General features: G+C 37.8%; 2 protein-coding genes across 2 annotated transcripts; both read right to left on the bottom strand.

The window, feature by feature from the left end:
- Nucleotides 1-407: 407 nt before the first annotated feature.
- Nucleotides 408-1,419, bottom strand: LOC104105159 (zinc finger protein 5). The gene has a single exon (XM_009613412.4). The coding sequence runs from the start codon at nt 1,318-1,320 to the stop codon at nt 589-591; it is 732 nt and encodes a 243-aa protein (XP_009611707.1). The 5' UTR covers nt 1,321-1,419; the 3' UTR covers nt 408-588.
- A 12,918-nt stretch (nt 1,420-14,337) lies between these two features.
- Nucleotides 14,338-16,032, bottom strand: LOC108946670 (uncharacterized). Its single transcript, XM_070186845.1, has one exon. The coding sequence runs from the start codon at nt 16,030-16,032 to the stop codon at nt 14,338-14,340; it is 1,695 nt and encodes a 564-aa protein (XP_070042946.1).
- Between the last annotated feature and the right edge of the window lie 467 nt (nt 16,033-16,499).

The raw sequence follows: 16,499 nt of genomic DNA, 5'->3' as shown, positions 1-16,499 counted from the left end.
AGGTTGAAATAATTCATTCCTTTTCCTTGAAAAAAAAAACAGCAATCTCAAAATTTTAATAAAATAATAGTACATCTTAATAATTGTATCAACAGTTGTAACAGGATACGAACGTTATGTTTCAATATCATAAACGATTGAAACAAACATGATTGAGAAATTGCAGCACTTTCCATCAGCAACAGGACTTTCTAGTTATATCCGTTCACGCTTCGGATATGAAGAATTTGATCGATCAATTTAGGAAAGATGAAAACAAAAGGCCTCCTCTTTCTCTAGAACTTGATGACAAGTCTAAGTTCAAAACTAATTTCTTTGCAAGTTTGATACATTTTATGATTCTACCTGGTAGACAAAACCAATTTATCCTCAACATTTTCAGCTTAATTCTCTCAAATAAAATTGAATTGGTTAATAAAAGCTACTGATCATGATAAATTTTCTTTGCCATTTTTTCCATGTTTACAAAGTGTATAAAAATAGACCTAAAAAGCTTGGAAATGAAGAGACCATGCATGAGGCTCTTTAATCTCTAGATTCTAAACTAAAACACTACAAATTAAATATATATTAATCTCTTTGCAATACTCAATGCAAACCTAATCCCAATTGAAGATCCAAAGATTTACACTTTTGTTTAGAAGCTGAATTAGGCAAAGTTGCTGAATTCATGACTTCTGCAGGCTTATTGTAATTTCCTCTTGATCTCTCTCCATGTGTAAGAGTAAACGTACAAGAATCTTGCTGAAATGGCCATTTTCCTGCTAAGACTTGGGATTCTTGATCATAAGGGCTGAAACTAATTTGGGATTCATCGTACACTGTAAACTGATCAGAATTCCCAAAGAAAGAATTAGGATCATAAAACTGATAGTTGATATTATTATTGCTGTTTTGAAAAGGTTGAAGATAGCAACTTAAGCTGGATTTTCTTGCTTGAAGTTGTAGCCTCTTTTTCCTCATTCTTTCCTTCTTGTGAGCATTTTGATGCCCTCCCAAAGCTTGAGAATTAGCAAATTGTTTGAAACAATATTGGCACTCAAATTTCTTCATTATTTCCTCATGATCAGGCTTACCATTTGATGCAATTAACTTTTCTTGATCTCTTCCTGATGAAACTGTGGAAGCTGATGATGAATTCACACTTTCATGATCTCCTTGATCTTCTTTAGATTTCTTTTGGATTTTTGGAGAAGGATCAAGCTCAAAACCAAAGAGTTTGAGCCTCTTGTTCTCTACACATGATTTAGAAGAGGATTCATAATTTTCTCCATTATTGGATAATGGAGAATGAAAAGTACTAGAGACATCCTTGGCCATTTTTTCTTGAGAAAAATGAATGGATTTGAAAGAGAGAAATAAGAATAAAAGAAAGATGATGTTCTTTGTGTGTGTGATGGACTAATTTGTGTTGTGAATACTCTTCCTTATATAGTAATTTTAATGGGCTTTTGACTAGCTAAAACGTAAGTTATGTACCCATACAATGTATACCGATGGTGTAAAATAATTTTATATGATCTTTAACCTATCATAGCAGGTTAGTTAGTATCTTATTAAGTTAATTATCATCTTATAATAGAAATTTATTTTTAGTTATATTACAAATAAGTTGATTGATAAATGGCACAGGGCTGAGAGAAGCTTTTTTGACAATGACATGCAACACCAGCTGAGAGAAGCTTTTTTGTATATAATAAATGGCACAGGGCATAAATATACCAATAGTCAATATTAAAGAAAGGGAGAGGGAAAAGAATAGTCATATTTAGGAAGCTGTCTCTCATGCAATATAAACAAATCTTATAAATAGTAATGTGGTAGATACACCATAAACTTTTCCAACCAAAGAGGATTCAGTGTGTATGATTAAAGACTAAATTTATCTTTTATTCTTACTTTTGAAGAAAATACAAAATAAAAACATGCAATTATGGTACCACTTGATTACTTAAAAAACAAATATTCCATGCTTGAGAAGAGGAGAATGTTTTAAATATTTGAAATGCAATACAACAAAAGTCAAAGAAAGATGAGGATGTAATCACCTGGAAGGACTCAACAAATCTATCACTACTTAAAAGGCTTATTTAACACTTGTTTTATTGACCAATTGGTTAGTGGATTATATTCATGTATTGTTCTCTACCAAAAGCTAATAAAATATTAGAAAAATAAAATTCAATTTCATTTAAATAAATATCTGTGGCTGACTAGTCCCATCTACTACAGCACTGTAAATTATATTCATGCACTAATAACTGTAGAGTTCTGATTATTCAGCACTTAAATGAAGGTTCTTTGCAATTATCCACACTCCTATTCATTAAAAAATGTGAAAGAAATAGGGTTTATCTTGACCATGTCAAAAGGAATGCAATTAAAAAATATGATGGGAGATTAGTTGCAAAACAAAGGAATATTAAGGAAGTGGTTGATGAGGTAAGCATATATGCTAATTAGGGTCTTCTATGAGATCTGAGCATATCTTCTTAGAGCAAACAAACAATATAATTTAATTGTTCAAGGTGAATCAAGTCATCATCTAATATCGTTCAAATATATTTAAACAATATATTACATTATTTATTAAGCAAAGGCATTTATGTTGACAGTTGTTCCCTTTTGATTGGGCCCCATAAATTGTAACTTTGTGGGACATATTAGAAACTATTAGATTTTGTGTGCTTATTCCATTGTCTCTTATAAGATCTTCCATTGGTGAAGAAAAATTAGTCCACCAATCAATCTTTTCATTCTCATCAATTCCCACTCCTTTTTCTTGAATTCTCTTAATTGTTTTTCTTTCTTTCTAGTTTTTTTTATGATAACAGTGGTTTCCGGATCATCATTGTACGTATCTAAATATTTTATTGAATTTATGTTATTTTTATTCAAAAGTATCGAGTGACTCTACCCATCAAAATTTAGGTAGATAGATTTTGAACTCTGAATTTCAAGATTTGCACCCACTTCACTGTTCCGCTCACCCATACCTTTTGATGGTTTTTACCTCTTTTTAGTCTATTCGAATGCTTTAGGAGAAGAATTCCAATTTGGCATGCTGTCATCAGGCTATTTCTCTATATCAACATGTGGAATACATTTTCCTTTAATTTTTGAAGGACTAACCTTGGAATTAGATTTTTGGTGGGTGGTTGGGTTGGTTATTAATATTTGATTGATTTCTTCTTCATTTCATGTATCTTATATTCCTATCTTTGCCTTTGTGTAGATTACAGGATCATAAGTGGCCCCTACCATCAGCCAACTCCTTTAAAAAGTCTTACTTCCATCTATTAATTGTATTTTACTTCTATTCAAGCGACAAAATCCCTTAAGAAACTCAGATGTTTTTTTTACTCAAAAGAATGCCAAAATTGACACAGCAACACTAAGTCAAAAATATTTCACTAGAAAAAGAAGCTTCAGTGAAGCATGGTTTTTTCTCTTTTCTTTTCTTTAATTTAATTAATCTTGGCATGTCATTAAGGAATGTTTAATTAACTGACCAATACTTATCGCATGTCGTTGAGCTTTTTGCCAATTAAGACAAATCAAATCAAACTCATTTCAAAGGGTTCATGTGCATAGTTCAACTAAATGGAACTTTAGGAGGGAGAGTTTTAATTAAAGTCCTTTTGTCCCTGATATTATAGTTAATTGTTGTCGTTTAAGTAAAGCAAGACAAGATAAGTAAGAAGAGAGAGGAGTATACGAGATGCGATAATACAAGTAATCCCTCTGTACTATTTAAGTTTGATCAAAAGATATTGGAATTTTGTGAACTGGACATATGCCATCTGTCCTCCATTTCATTATTCTTTTAAAAAAAATAAGATTAACAAAATATCTATGGCACTCACCAATATCATAATTGGCAATAACAATATAATAAACCACTATAACTTTATTAGTAATTTTGCAAGTTCAATGTAAGATAACAGGTGTACAAAGAATCATATCATATTATCGCAAAACCCAAACCTATTGCAAAGTGTGCAAGTTTCTATCTATAAAATAGAGAAGATAAAGTGCTGAAGAATATGCAGACTTGTGTAATTCAAAAATTGGACTTGGAGAAAAAACAAGGATATGAAATTAAGCTAGTTGCATGAGAACGAAAAAAGACAAAATTGACCATAAACCTAATATTCTAGCAATGTTAGTTTAATACCTTATTCTATGATGAAAAATTGAATAAGTAGTTGTGAATGAGATCATGAGAATCCATTTGGATGGTACAATAATCGATTGAGTAGGGACTGAGGTTTTGAAATTCTCTAGCTCGAGCCAAGTTACTTAATTTTTTAATTTATAAAGTGCCACCACAAGTTTTAATAATTTAGTATTAAGAGTATAGGAATGCATAGCACAAGTTTTTGTACCCAAACTTTGATGGAAGTTGAAATGGTCCCTCCCTTCTATCCACACATGATTTTTTTTAGAGGACTCTGGACTCTGCTATAGAGTTTTATTTTCCCTTAACTTTTAATAAAATTATAAAAAGGATATTTGCCGGCAAAATCTCCAAGTTTTAGGCTAAATGACGCCCAAAAGATTTTCTCTGAATGTTTTGTCTACGAATAATGTTTGAGTCCATCTTTTCGACTGAAGATCTGTCTTAGTAGAAATCACAAGAAATTGTGAATAACAGTCACGCAGTATGAGCTTTCGGCATTTGGTGTCTCAGTCTCACAGCATTTGGCAATACATCTTTAAGTTTTCAAAAGACATTTTCCCAGAGATGGATCCACGCAAGCCAAACTACTTTTTTAAGTTTGTTGACAAAATTACCACTACATCCAGAGGCGAAAGAAAGCTAAGAACTGGAATTTTCCGAGAGAAAAATAGACGATGCTTACATTGCTCTATCACAACCCTGTTCACGGTTTTAACTTTTAAGTACAAATTATTTCAAGCACGAAATCGTTACTCGTGTTTGGTTAACTCGTACATAAAATGTTTGGTCAAGTCTTATAGTTATATATTATAGTTCGAGAAGTAAATAATTATCGTATCACACTTGCTGACAGCATTATTGATACAATTCTAGGGTTCACCAAATACTATAGAGAACCAGGTTCTCTATCGGTTTTTATAAGTTATACAAACACAGCAGAAAGTAAATAACACGGAGAGTTTTTACGTGGAAAATTTTCAGCTCAACGGGATTAAAAATCACGATCTACCCTTGTAGGATTTCAACTTCACTACTGAGCAACTTTCAGATTACAACCTATGCAACCTAGAAATTAACCTCTTAATCCCTCACTAACTTGTAACATACTATTACAAGTCACTTTGTAATAACTCTATTACAAAGACTTTACAACTCGACTAACTCTAGCCAAGACACAAACACAAGGGATTATGATTTACAAAGGGTTTCCTATGGAATGCTTCTAAACAAGCTAAGTAGGAATTACAATTGAAGAACTATTACAAAGTTACAACTGAAATAAGGACATACAATAACTTGATATGGGGAACTGGTCCGTAGTAGTGTTGTTCTTTGTTCTTGATGCACTTGAGAATCGTGTTCTTGATGATCAATCACAGTGAGTGTGCTTGAGTAAATTCTCTAAGTGTTCAAGTGATTTGTTTTACCTTCCTTGATGTTAATAATGCATTTGTGACATCACTAGGATGATGTAAGCAAGGTAGGTAAAAGACACTCCCCATAAAGTTGGCTGCTGCATTGTTTATGTACTATAGCATGTGCAGGCAGCAACTTTATAGCTGGGGTTGTTGACTTGTACAGCTTCCTCGGGAAACGGTAGCTATTTGTTCCCTTTGTTGTTCCTTTGACTCTGAAGAGTTGAACCATATCCCAAGTTGGAACATTTTGATCTTAAGGTCTTGAGAATGTATAACAGTTTCCTTATCTGATTCTTGACAGTAAGTTTGTTAGATCATCAAAACATAACAGGGATATACATATAGCCTATCAATTTTCCCTTTTTTGATGATGACAAACTTATAATTCAAATTCCCCCTAAGAACCAGCATTTCCTGAATTTCCCCTGAATCTGTTTCCCATCCTTGTTCCCCCTGAATTATTTTTTTCCCTTTTGGCATCATAAAAAGATTAGTAACAGGCTTATAGCAGAAAGAAGTCTAGCTTGAGTTAACTCATGCCACTTGTGTGCACACAACATGACTAAAAACAGAGCATAAAGACAAGCCATATATAGCAAAAAGGGAAAAGCTTCCAGTAAACAATTTGGATTGGAAAACAGGGAGCAGAGTCAATGTTACTAACAACCATCCACAATTCAGAATAACAAAAACAAATACCACAAACATCATAAAAAAATATTAATCATAGGAAACCAATACTTAAGACTTGACACTAAGGGGACACAGTTTAGGGAGCACTGGAAAGAGAGGGCTTAGAGGCAGAGGCAAGGGTTTGGAAGACGAGATCCATTCGAGCATTCGCCGACATTTGCTCATTGAGTAGTTTCTCTTTCAGGTCCTCTACATGTTTCTTGAGCGCAACATTCTCCTTAGTCATACGGGCAACCTCTTCACTTTGAGAGATACTGGAACCAGGTGCCTCCTGAAGCTGACTCAACTGACTCTCAAGAATAGCATTCCTTGCTTTCAATTGTCTTATCTCAGCAGTAGCACTGTTCTGAGCGTTGATCAACTAAGAAATGGTAGAAGTGCTTCCAACTCCTCCAGCCCTATCAATACACTCACATTCTTCCAGAGTGGACTTGGAAAAAGTTTGCTTCTTAGTGCCCACTTTAGCTTGTCCCAGAGGAACCTTAAAGTACTCAAAGACCTTGGTGAGAAGGAACCCATAAGGAAGCCCATGATTACCATCTTTAAAATATGCCACTTTCTGCTTGTGCTCTATCATGATCACAGGCAGGTTGATGGCAGTGAAGTTATCCAGTACTTCCATGAGGAACAGGTCTGCACGAGAAGTGATAGATCATCTCTCGGCACGGGGGAGCAAGACCTTGTTCACCATCTCAAATAGTAGTTGGTACACTGGAAGGAGGGCCTTCTTCTGTACCCGTTCCCCTTGCTGAACTGCTCTGTCCTTCAGGATGGAATTTCTGAAATTTTGAGAACAAGATCCCGAACACTAGACAGCCCTTCAGCAGGCACACCCAGAATAGATCCCAACAAAGCAGAGTCCATTACCATATCAACTCCATTCACCAACACGCAGATGTGATCATCCTCAACTTTGAAGAGGTCGGCATAGAAACTTTGAACTTCCTCCTCATACACCTTTGGAGCATCATTTGTGAACAAATGTGTCCACTGTTGAAACTCATAAATTTCAACCAACTGTCTCATACCAGCCTCTTCCAAAATGTCAGGGGCAAATGTGCGTCCCCATAGAACCTTTTGATTCCTCAACTTCTCTTTCCCAACACTCTTTGGATCACCAACTTTGGCCTTTTTTGAGGAACCAGGTTCCTCATCAGTATCATCTTTTCTCTTAGCAGACTTGCGAACATTCTTTCCTTTTTCATCAGACTTCATAGATTTTTCACCCAATTCTTCCATCACCCTGGCAGCAGACTCTTCTACCAACTTATCACCAGATTCTTTCACCACATTTGCGCTAGCGACAACATCATCAGACTTGTTCAAACTTTCAGCAGACACAGAAGATCCCCTTTTAGGCTTGGGGAGACCATGCTTCTGTGAGCGCTTTCTATTCAAGGAACCAGGTTCCTCTTCTACTTCATCATCCACATTTACCACTGGCATTGTCTTCTCGCTCATAACTTTCCCATCTTTCACTAATTTTCTTCTCCTTGACTTAGTTTAGATGTTCTTAATTGCAGACTCAAGAGCCTCCTTCCTTTGCAACCTTGTAGTAGGTCGCTTATGAGTAGACTCTTGAGCAACCATTGGTCTACGTCTAGTCAAGCTAGCAATTGGCATATCATCAGAATCCTCTTCACTTTCCCCAACTACTTCTTCAAACTCAGATCTCATCTCAGGCATAACAACAGACAAAGGCTCAGCATCGAAATGAGGGGAGGGAGCAGGATCAATACTGACCTGGGGCTCTTGAGAGGACCCCCTGAGTTGGATCCTCTGGGGAGGGATCAGGTCCCTCATTTGGGACCCTAGTAGTATTGTCTCATGCCGACTGTTAAACATGCACAAGCTTTCTACCCTCTACTACAGTCCTAGACTCTTTTCCCTGAGCCTCAGACCCATCCCCATTTCCTTCTATAACAACCCCTTCATTAGCTATAGATAGTATGTTCTCTATTGCTTCTTTCTCTTGTAACTCCATTGAAATCGCAAAAGAAGAAGAAGTTGTACTTGTAGGCTCAAGATTAGGAATTGAAGCATTCTCAGAACCAGCAGTTGGATCTATATTTGAGCCTTCATCCAAAGGAAGACTAGAGATTTCTTGATTCTCTTCTTCATCAACAGGACCCTTTTCTCCCAGTTTTTCCGGCGAGGCAGGAGGAGAGCTTGTAACCACAAATCTTTTAGGAGTTGTGATTTTGCGACTCCTATGAGAACCAAAAATTGATTGGGTAGGAGAGGAGATGAAGTGTGGGGGTAACTCTGCCCTAGGGTTTTGGCTAGTGGTGGTGTTGAGGGAGGAGTCTAAAATCGGTGGTTGAATGGCTGAGGACTCAATGGGGGTGTCACTTGGAACACTTGAGGTTTCGTGATTTTCAGCCATGGAGAGAATTGATGAGTTGAGGAGAAGAGATGGGTAGTTTGAAAGTGAGAAAGAAGAAGGGAAATTTTAACGTTTGATGTGAGGAGTTATGATAATGATAGATGTATTTAAGATTGATGAGGGACCGGTTAAGAAAAGGCGACAGTTTTGGGAGTCTGGTCGACTTCTAACGGGTGAGACGTTTGGGTTCACAAGACGCAAAGAAAAGAGACTGACACATTGATGATGTGGCACTTGTTTTAATCGTTTAAAATTGTGCATGAGAGAACAAAGAAACTACTAACCTGTGTCAGGAGAACCAGGTTCCCTGACTAATCCTGCATCTGTAAGTTTTGCCTTTTTTACCAGCGCGTACTGCATCAACTGCCTATTTGCTCTATAATCATCATGCGTGTCTACCTATAACGGTATAGATATGAGTTAGACTTTGCCAGAAAATACTTTTTAGCTAATTTTACCTGAACATTTCTTTCATAGCCAATCATCGAGGGACCAGGTTCTCAGTTGGGCTTTATCAACCCCAGTGCCAGACAATTTCTTTCAAAATATTCTCTACTCAAGTCCTTGGTAAATATGTCCACAATCTGATCTTCTGTGCTGAAGAATTTCATGCAAATGAGCCCCTTTTCAACATTGTCTCTGAGGAAGTGGTGACGCACATCAATGTGCTTGGTTCTTTTATGTTGGACTGGATTTTTGGCCATATTGAGTGCACTTGTATTGTCTCATAGGATAGACACACAATCTGAGAACACTCCAAAGTCTTCCAGCTGCTGCTTGATCCACAGCGATTGAGCACATCAAGAAGCAGCTGCTACATATTCTGCTTCTGCAGTTAAGAGTGCCGCTGAGTTTTGCTTCCTTGTACCCCATGAGATTAGGCAAGAACCCAGGAAATGTGCCATTCCAGACGTGTTTTTCCTGTCCACCAGATATCCTGCATAATCAGCGTCAGCATACCCAATAAGATCAAAGTTGTCACCTGAGGGATAGTAGAGGACCAGGTCCTGCGTTCCTTTGAGATATCTCAATATTCTCTTGGTAGCCTTCAGATGAGATTTCTTTGGATTGGATTGAAACCTTGCACAAAGGCCCACGTTGAACACAATGTCTGGTCTGCTTGCAGTGAGATACAAGAGTGACCCTATGATCCCTCTATACATGGTCTGATTTACAGGAGAACCAGGTTCATCTATGTCTAGATGAGTAGCTGTGGCAATAGGAGTGTCAATAACTTTTGATGTTTCCATGTCAAACCTTTTTAGCAGCTCCTTGATGTACTTCTGCTGACTTATCATTGTTCCCTTTTGAGATTGCTTCACTTGAAGTCCCAGGAAGAAATTTAATTCTCCCATCATACTCATCTCAAACTCACTCCCCATGAGTTTTGCAAAGTCTTCACAAAGAGAGTCAGTTGTGGCTCTAAAAATGATATCATCAACATATACCTGAACAATGAGCAGGTTCCTCCCTCGTTTCTTCAGAAAAAGAGTGTTGTCAATTTTCCCTCTTGTAAATCCATTTTCTAGAAGAAACTTTGATAACCTTTCATACCAAGCCCGGGGAGCCTGCATTAGCCCATACAATGCCTTGTCCAGCTTGAACACATGCTCAGAATGCTCGTGACACTCAAATTCAGGTGGCTGCTTGATATAAACTTCTTCTTTCAGGTAGACATTTAGAAATACACTTTTGACATCCATTTGGAACAATGTGAATTCCATATGAGATGCAAAGGCAATAAGAATTCTAATAGCTTCCACTCGAGCAACTGGAGCAAATGTTTCATCATAATCAATCCCTTCTTCCTGATTGTAGCCTTAACTACAAGCCTTGCCTTATTTCTTGTTGTATTTCCAAATTCATCAAGTTTGTTCCTGAATACCCACCTGGTCCCTATGATAGTTTGATCTGCAGGTCGAGGAACCAGGTGTCATACCTTGTTTCTTTCAAAGTGATGCAACTCTTCTTGCATGGTTGTGATCCAGTCTGCATCTTTCAACGCTTCTTTGATATTTTTGGGCTTTATTTGGGAAAGAAAGGCCGAAAAGGCAAGTGAGTTTTTTGCTTTTGATCTGGTTTGAATTCCTGAGTCAAGAGGGGTGATTATGTTGTCAAGAGGATGTGAGCTTTTGTGCTTCCAATTTGGTGCCTGAATCCCATTGGCAGAGGACCCAGGTATGTCAGACTAAGTTTCTTGGGCGCTTCTTACTTCAGCAAGTGGAGTACCCTGGACCGCATTAACAACTCTATTTTCAGCTTCAGTTGGTGTGATCAGGGGACCAGGTTCCTCTCCAATAGATGGAGGTGTACTCGCATCATCTTTACTGGATTCCTTTACATGACTCATCATATCTGTTTTTCCATTTGCCATGTCAATAACTTCTCTTGGAACAGATAAAGGTACTCCATCTTGATTGGTATGTCTGTCTTTCTCATAGGAGAGGTGAGATTCATCAAAGATCACATGTATACTTTCCTCAACACATTGAGTCCTTTTGTTGTATACTTTGTAAGATTTTCTTTGAGATGAGTATCCCGAAAATATTCCTTCATCACTTTTGGCATCGAATTTTCCAAGGGCTTCCTTTCCATTGTTGAGAACAAAGCATTTACACCCAAAATTCCTTAGATGTGTCAGCTTGGGCTTCCTTCCATTCAGCAGTTCATATGGAGTCTTATTCAGAAAGGACCCGATCATGCACCTGTTCACCAAGTAGCAAGAAGTGTTGACAGCTTCTGCCCAGAAATTCTTTGCAATCCCACTGTCAATCAATATTGTCCTTGCCATGTCTTCAAGAGTTCTATTCTTTCTTTCCACAACACCATTTTGTTGAGGTGTTCTTGGAGCTGAGAAATTGTGAGTGATACCATTTTCAGTACAGAACTCATCAAATTTGGCATTGTCAAACTCTGTCCCATGATCAGACCTGATGCAGGCAAACTTATTACCCCATCTTCACTTGGATCTTTTTGACAAAAGCAGCGAACACTTCAAAAGTTTCATCCTTGGTTCTGAGAAACAAGGTCCATGTGAATCTGGAGTAGTCATCAACTATCACAAAGATGTAATTCCTTCCTCCTCTGCTTGGCACCCCCATAGGTCCACATAGATCCATGTGAAGAAGATCAAGTGGCCTTGAGGTACTGACTTCCTTTTTGGGCTTGAACGAGGATCTGACTTGCTTGCCTTTTACACATGCATCACACACTTTGTGATCCTTGAAGCTTGACTTGGGCAGACCACGAACCAGGTCCTTCTTGACCAATTTGTTCAGCAACATGAAGCTTGCATGACCCAGCCTCCTATGCCATAATTCAGCATCATCATCAACAGCACTTAGACAGATGATATCACCATTCTGCAGAGACTCAAAATCAGCAACATAGATATTTTTGTATCTTTTTGCCACTAGTACCACCTCACCAGTCACTAGGTTTGTGACTGTACATATTTTTGACACAAATTCCACCTTGTTTCCCTTGTCACAGATCTGGGAAACACTAAGCAAGCTATACTTCAACCTGTTCAAGTAGTACACATTTTCGATTGAGTGTGAGAGAGACTTCCCAATCCTTCCAACTCCCAGAATGTATCATTTCTTGCCATTTCCAAAGGATACACCCCCTCCTTGCAGGACCTTAAGTGAATGGAAGTCATTTGTACTTCCAATCATATGCATTGAGTAGCCACTATCCATATACCATTGTAGGTTGCTTCCTTTCACTGTTCCCTACAGAAGAAAATCAGAAGTTAGACTTAGGAACCCAAACAAGTTTGGGTCCCTTGTAATGAGGAAAGGGGTGAATGAGGGATCTTCTGGTCCAAGCAGGCATTATGTATTTTTTATATGAGGGACCAGGTTCTCTACCAGTAGTTACTTTTTCAGCAAAAACTTTATTTTTCTGCTGTGACTGAAATCTGGCCATACAGTTTTTTTTAAAGTGCCCAGTGTTACCGCAGTGAGTGCAAAGCTAATTGTCAGGTACAGTTATACCTGTTAATCGGGCCGGGCTGATCCGTTTACAGTCCGATTCAGCCCGGTACTATAGCGTGGGTGGCGGGCTGGGACGGGTTGGGCAGGGAGCGGGTTTCAAACAAATAATTTTTTGATACCGGTGCACCGGAACCCGCTAAGCCTGTTAACCCATTAACGGGTTGTTAACAGGTTGTTAACGGGCTACAACCCGGTTCAGCCCGTTAACCCGTTAACGGGTTGTTAACGGGCTACAGCACGGTTCAGCCCGTTTATTAACATTTTTTTTTATTTTATGGACCAACTTAAACTCCTGATATTGACACTTGTATTTCTTATCTACACAAACATTTAGAAACATTATATAATTATTATGCTAACATTGTTGATGATTCTTCTGTTGTAGATGCAAATATTCCTTCAAGTTCAGTTTCAACATCTGGGACCAGTGCTTTGGATGATAATAATGGTGTTGAAGATTATTTGATTTGGTCTACAATAGGGGAGCATCAAGCCATCAACAAACCAGTAGCAGGAATAACAATGAACTTCAATTCTACTTGCAAAAGTCAGCAGAGCCCCACACAAAGGAATTTCTACTATTGGGTTGGTGGAGGAGCAACTCAAATCAATTTCCTGTTCTTTCGGCCATGGCTCGAGACATGCTAAATGTACCGATTTCAACAGTCGCATCAGAGAGCGCATTTAGCCAAGCAAGGCAGCAACTAGGAGATACCTGTCATTCATTGGGTAGCAACGCTTTGGAAATTCTAGTATGCTTCAGAGATTGGATAAGATCAGAATGATAAAATCAAGGGCGTGACGAGGTAGATGAAGCGGAGGACCAAGAAATTGGAGATATAATGGTTTATGGAGATACAATGCCGGAAATCAAAAACCTCATGTTGACATGGATGAACTTACAAAAATGATGCAAAGCATGTGATGTACTATTTGTTTTTTTATAATTGTTGTAAAATTTTAATTTGCAAGTTCAAAAATAACAAAATCAAAAAAGAACTTGCAACTTAATTTGAAGTATTATATATTATTCAATAAAAATATCAAATGAAAGTCTTCGGAGCTTGATCCTTACATATAGTTCTTATTAAATAATATTTTGTAGCCACTTGCTTTCAAATTTTAATTTTAATATTATAAAATTCAAATTTCAAATTTCAAATTTTAAACTTCAAAGTTTAATTCTAAGCCTTAAAAGTTTACAAACACTTAAGTAGTTAAGTATCAATAACATTGAATAAGAAAAATAAAATTTACTTAAAAAAATAAATAAAAATCCACGGCCCGCTAACAACCCGCTAACAGCCCGCGAACAACCCACGAACAGCCCTCTAACAACCCGCTAATAGCCCGCTAACAATCTTCTAAGCCCGATCCCGGACGGACAAAAAAAATCCAAAAATGTACAGCCCGCTAACAGCCCGCAACATTAAACGGACGGGCTGATTTATTTTTGTCCAGCCCGTCCCAACCCGCCCGTTAAACACCCCTAGGTACAGTAATGTACTTGCTATGAGAGTTGTAGAGAATCTTTTCCCTTTGGAACCCAATCCCTTGCATGTTTCCCCCATTATTGGTGTACATGACAGTGATAGCATCAGAGGACCAGGTCCACTTGAGTGATTTTTCAAGATCACTCTTCACTCTACCTAGTTCTTTCTAAAGTTGTTTGTTTTTCTCAAGCTCAGCACACAGACTAGACTTCACTGAACTTAACTCACTTTCAAGCTTAATGTGTGCCTCACTTGCAACTTTCTTTCTCTTTTGATAATTTTCAGGCCTACTCTCCATTTTAAGTTCCCCAATTGTTTTCAAGTTCACTACCACCACTAATAGGTCATCTCTCTTATGCTCAATGTTAGCAACTCTCTCAGCTAAGACTTCTTTTTCCTTTCTTACACACTCAAAGGTCTCTTTTAGGTCTATCACAGCGACCATTAGATCATCTCTTTCATGTTCTATATGTGCAATTTTTTCATCTAAGGCATCCTTCTCTTTCTTCAGGTTCTCAATTGTTTCCTTTAAATCAACAACAACGATTACTACGTCATCTCTGATTTGTTCTGCTTCTCCTAACTCCATAGTTAAAGCATCTTTATCATTTATAAGACTGTGATAAGCATCAATTAATACATTTGCCAAAGACATGAGTTTTTTAGGAGAATAAGATTTTAGATTTCTCTGAACATCCAGAAAATTTACCTCATCATCGTCGTCATCTTCATCATCATCAGATTGGGCCATCAAGGAAAGGATTGAGTCATACTTAGTTGCTTCACTTTCCACTGCCATCATTGAACTATCACCATGATTATTTTCTTCTTCAGATTCGCTGGAGGAGTCTCCCCATGCAGCAAGAGCTTGCTTTACAACATTGTCAGCGGTATTCTTTCTCTTGAAGCGTTTATCACGAATCGAATTCCTCTTGGCTGCGTTGTCAAAGTTGTTTTTGTACTGATCTTTCTTTAGGAGAGGGCAATACTTGATGAAGTGTCCTGTCTTGCCACATTTATGACAGAGGTCATAATTTTTTGGCTTGCTAGAACTTCCCTTTTTTGGAATGCCTCCATTCCTGCGAACCATCTTCTGGAATCTTCTTGTCAAGTAAGCCATATCACCATACTCGTCACTTGAATCATTGATGTGTGTTTTGAGGACCAGGTTCTTCTCTCTTTTGGGTTCTCTTATTTCATTGTCCTTCTTCTTCTTTATTTCATATGTTTTTAGATTGCCGACAAGTTCATCTATGGTCAGTGTCTGCAAGTCCTTCGCCTCTGTAATGGCGTTCACTTTGCTTTCCCAAGAACTGGGCTGTGCACTAAGGATTTTCCTGACAAACTTGTTTCTTGGAATAGTTTCACCAAGAGAGTGAAGCTCATTAATGATGGAGGTGAAGCGAGTATGCATATCTTGGATGAATTCATCATCTTTCATCCTGAAGAGCTCGTATTCAGTTGTGAGCATGTCGATCTTGGATTGCTTAACCTGTGTTGTTCCTTCGTGAGTTGTCTGAAGAGCCTCCCAAATTTCTTTTGCTGATTGGCATCCCGATATCCTGTTATATTCATCAGGACCAATGCCACACACAAGAATTTTCTTTGCACGAAAGTTCTTTTCTATGGCCTTTCTATCAGCGTCATTGAATTCTTTCCTCGTCTTGGGAATGGATATAGTAGGGTCGCCAAGATTCTTGGTGGGAACAAAGGGTCCATCACAGATAACATCCCATAGCTCTGAATCTTCATCCATGATGAAGTCATGCATCTTAGTCTTCCACCATCCATAATACTGGCCATTGAACCTTGGTGGCATATAGGTACACTGACCTTCTTCAAAGTTCGGTGGAGCAGCCATGAGGATCCTTTCTAGGTGTTAGCCTGATAGAAAGAACCGGCTCTGATACCAATTGATACAATTCTAGGGTCTACCAAATACTATAGAGAACCAGGTTCTCTATCGGTTTCCACAGATTATGAAAACACAGCAGAAAGTAAATAACACGGAGAGTTTTTACGTGGAAAATTCCCAGCTCAACGGGATTAAAAACCACGACCTACCCTTGTAGGATTTCAACTTCACTACTGAGCAAATTTCATATTACAACCTATGCAACCTAGGAATTAATCTCTTAATCCCTCACTAACTTGTAACATACTATTACAAGCCACTTTGTAATAACTCTATTACAAAGACTTTAGAACTCGACTAACTCTACAAGACACAAACACAAGGGTTTATGATTTACAAAGGGTTTCCTATGGAATGCTTCTAAACAAGCTAAGTAGGAATTACAATTGAAGAACTATTACAAAGTTACAACT

The sequence above is a fragment of the Nicotiana tomentosiformis genome, chromosome 10 (genome assembly GCF_000390325.3).
Source record: "Nicotiana tomentosiformis chromosome 10, ASM39032v3, whole genome shotgun sequence".
Classification (NCBI taxonomy): domain Eukaryota; kingdom Viridiplantae; phylum Streptophyta; class Magnoliopsida; order Solanales; family Solanaceae; genus Nicotiana; species Nicotiana tomentosiformis.
This window is presented reverse-complemented; position numbering and strand designations above follow the sequence as displayed.

Coding starts and splice junctions, on each gene's coding strand:
- LOC108946670 (XM_070186845.1), bottom strand. CDS start 16,032: ATGGCTGCTCCACCGAACTTTGAAGAAGGTCAGTGTACCTATATGCCA.
- LOC104105159 (XM_009613412.4), bottom strand. CDS start 1,320: ATGGCCAAGGATGTCTCTAGTACTTTTCATTCTCCATTATCCAATAAT.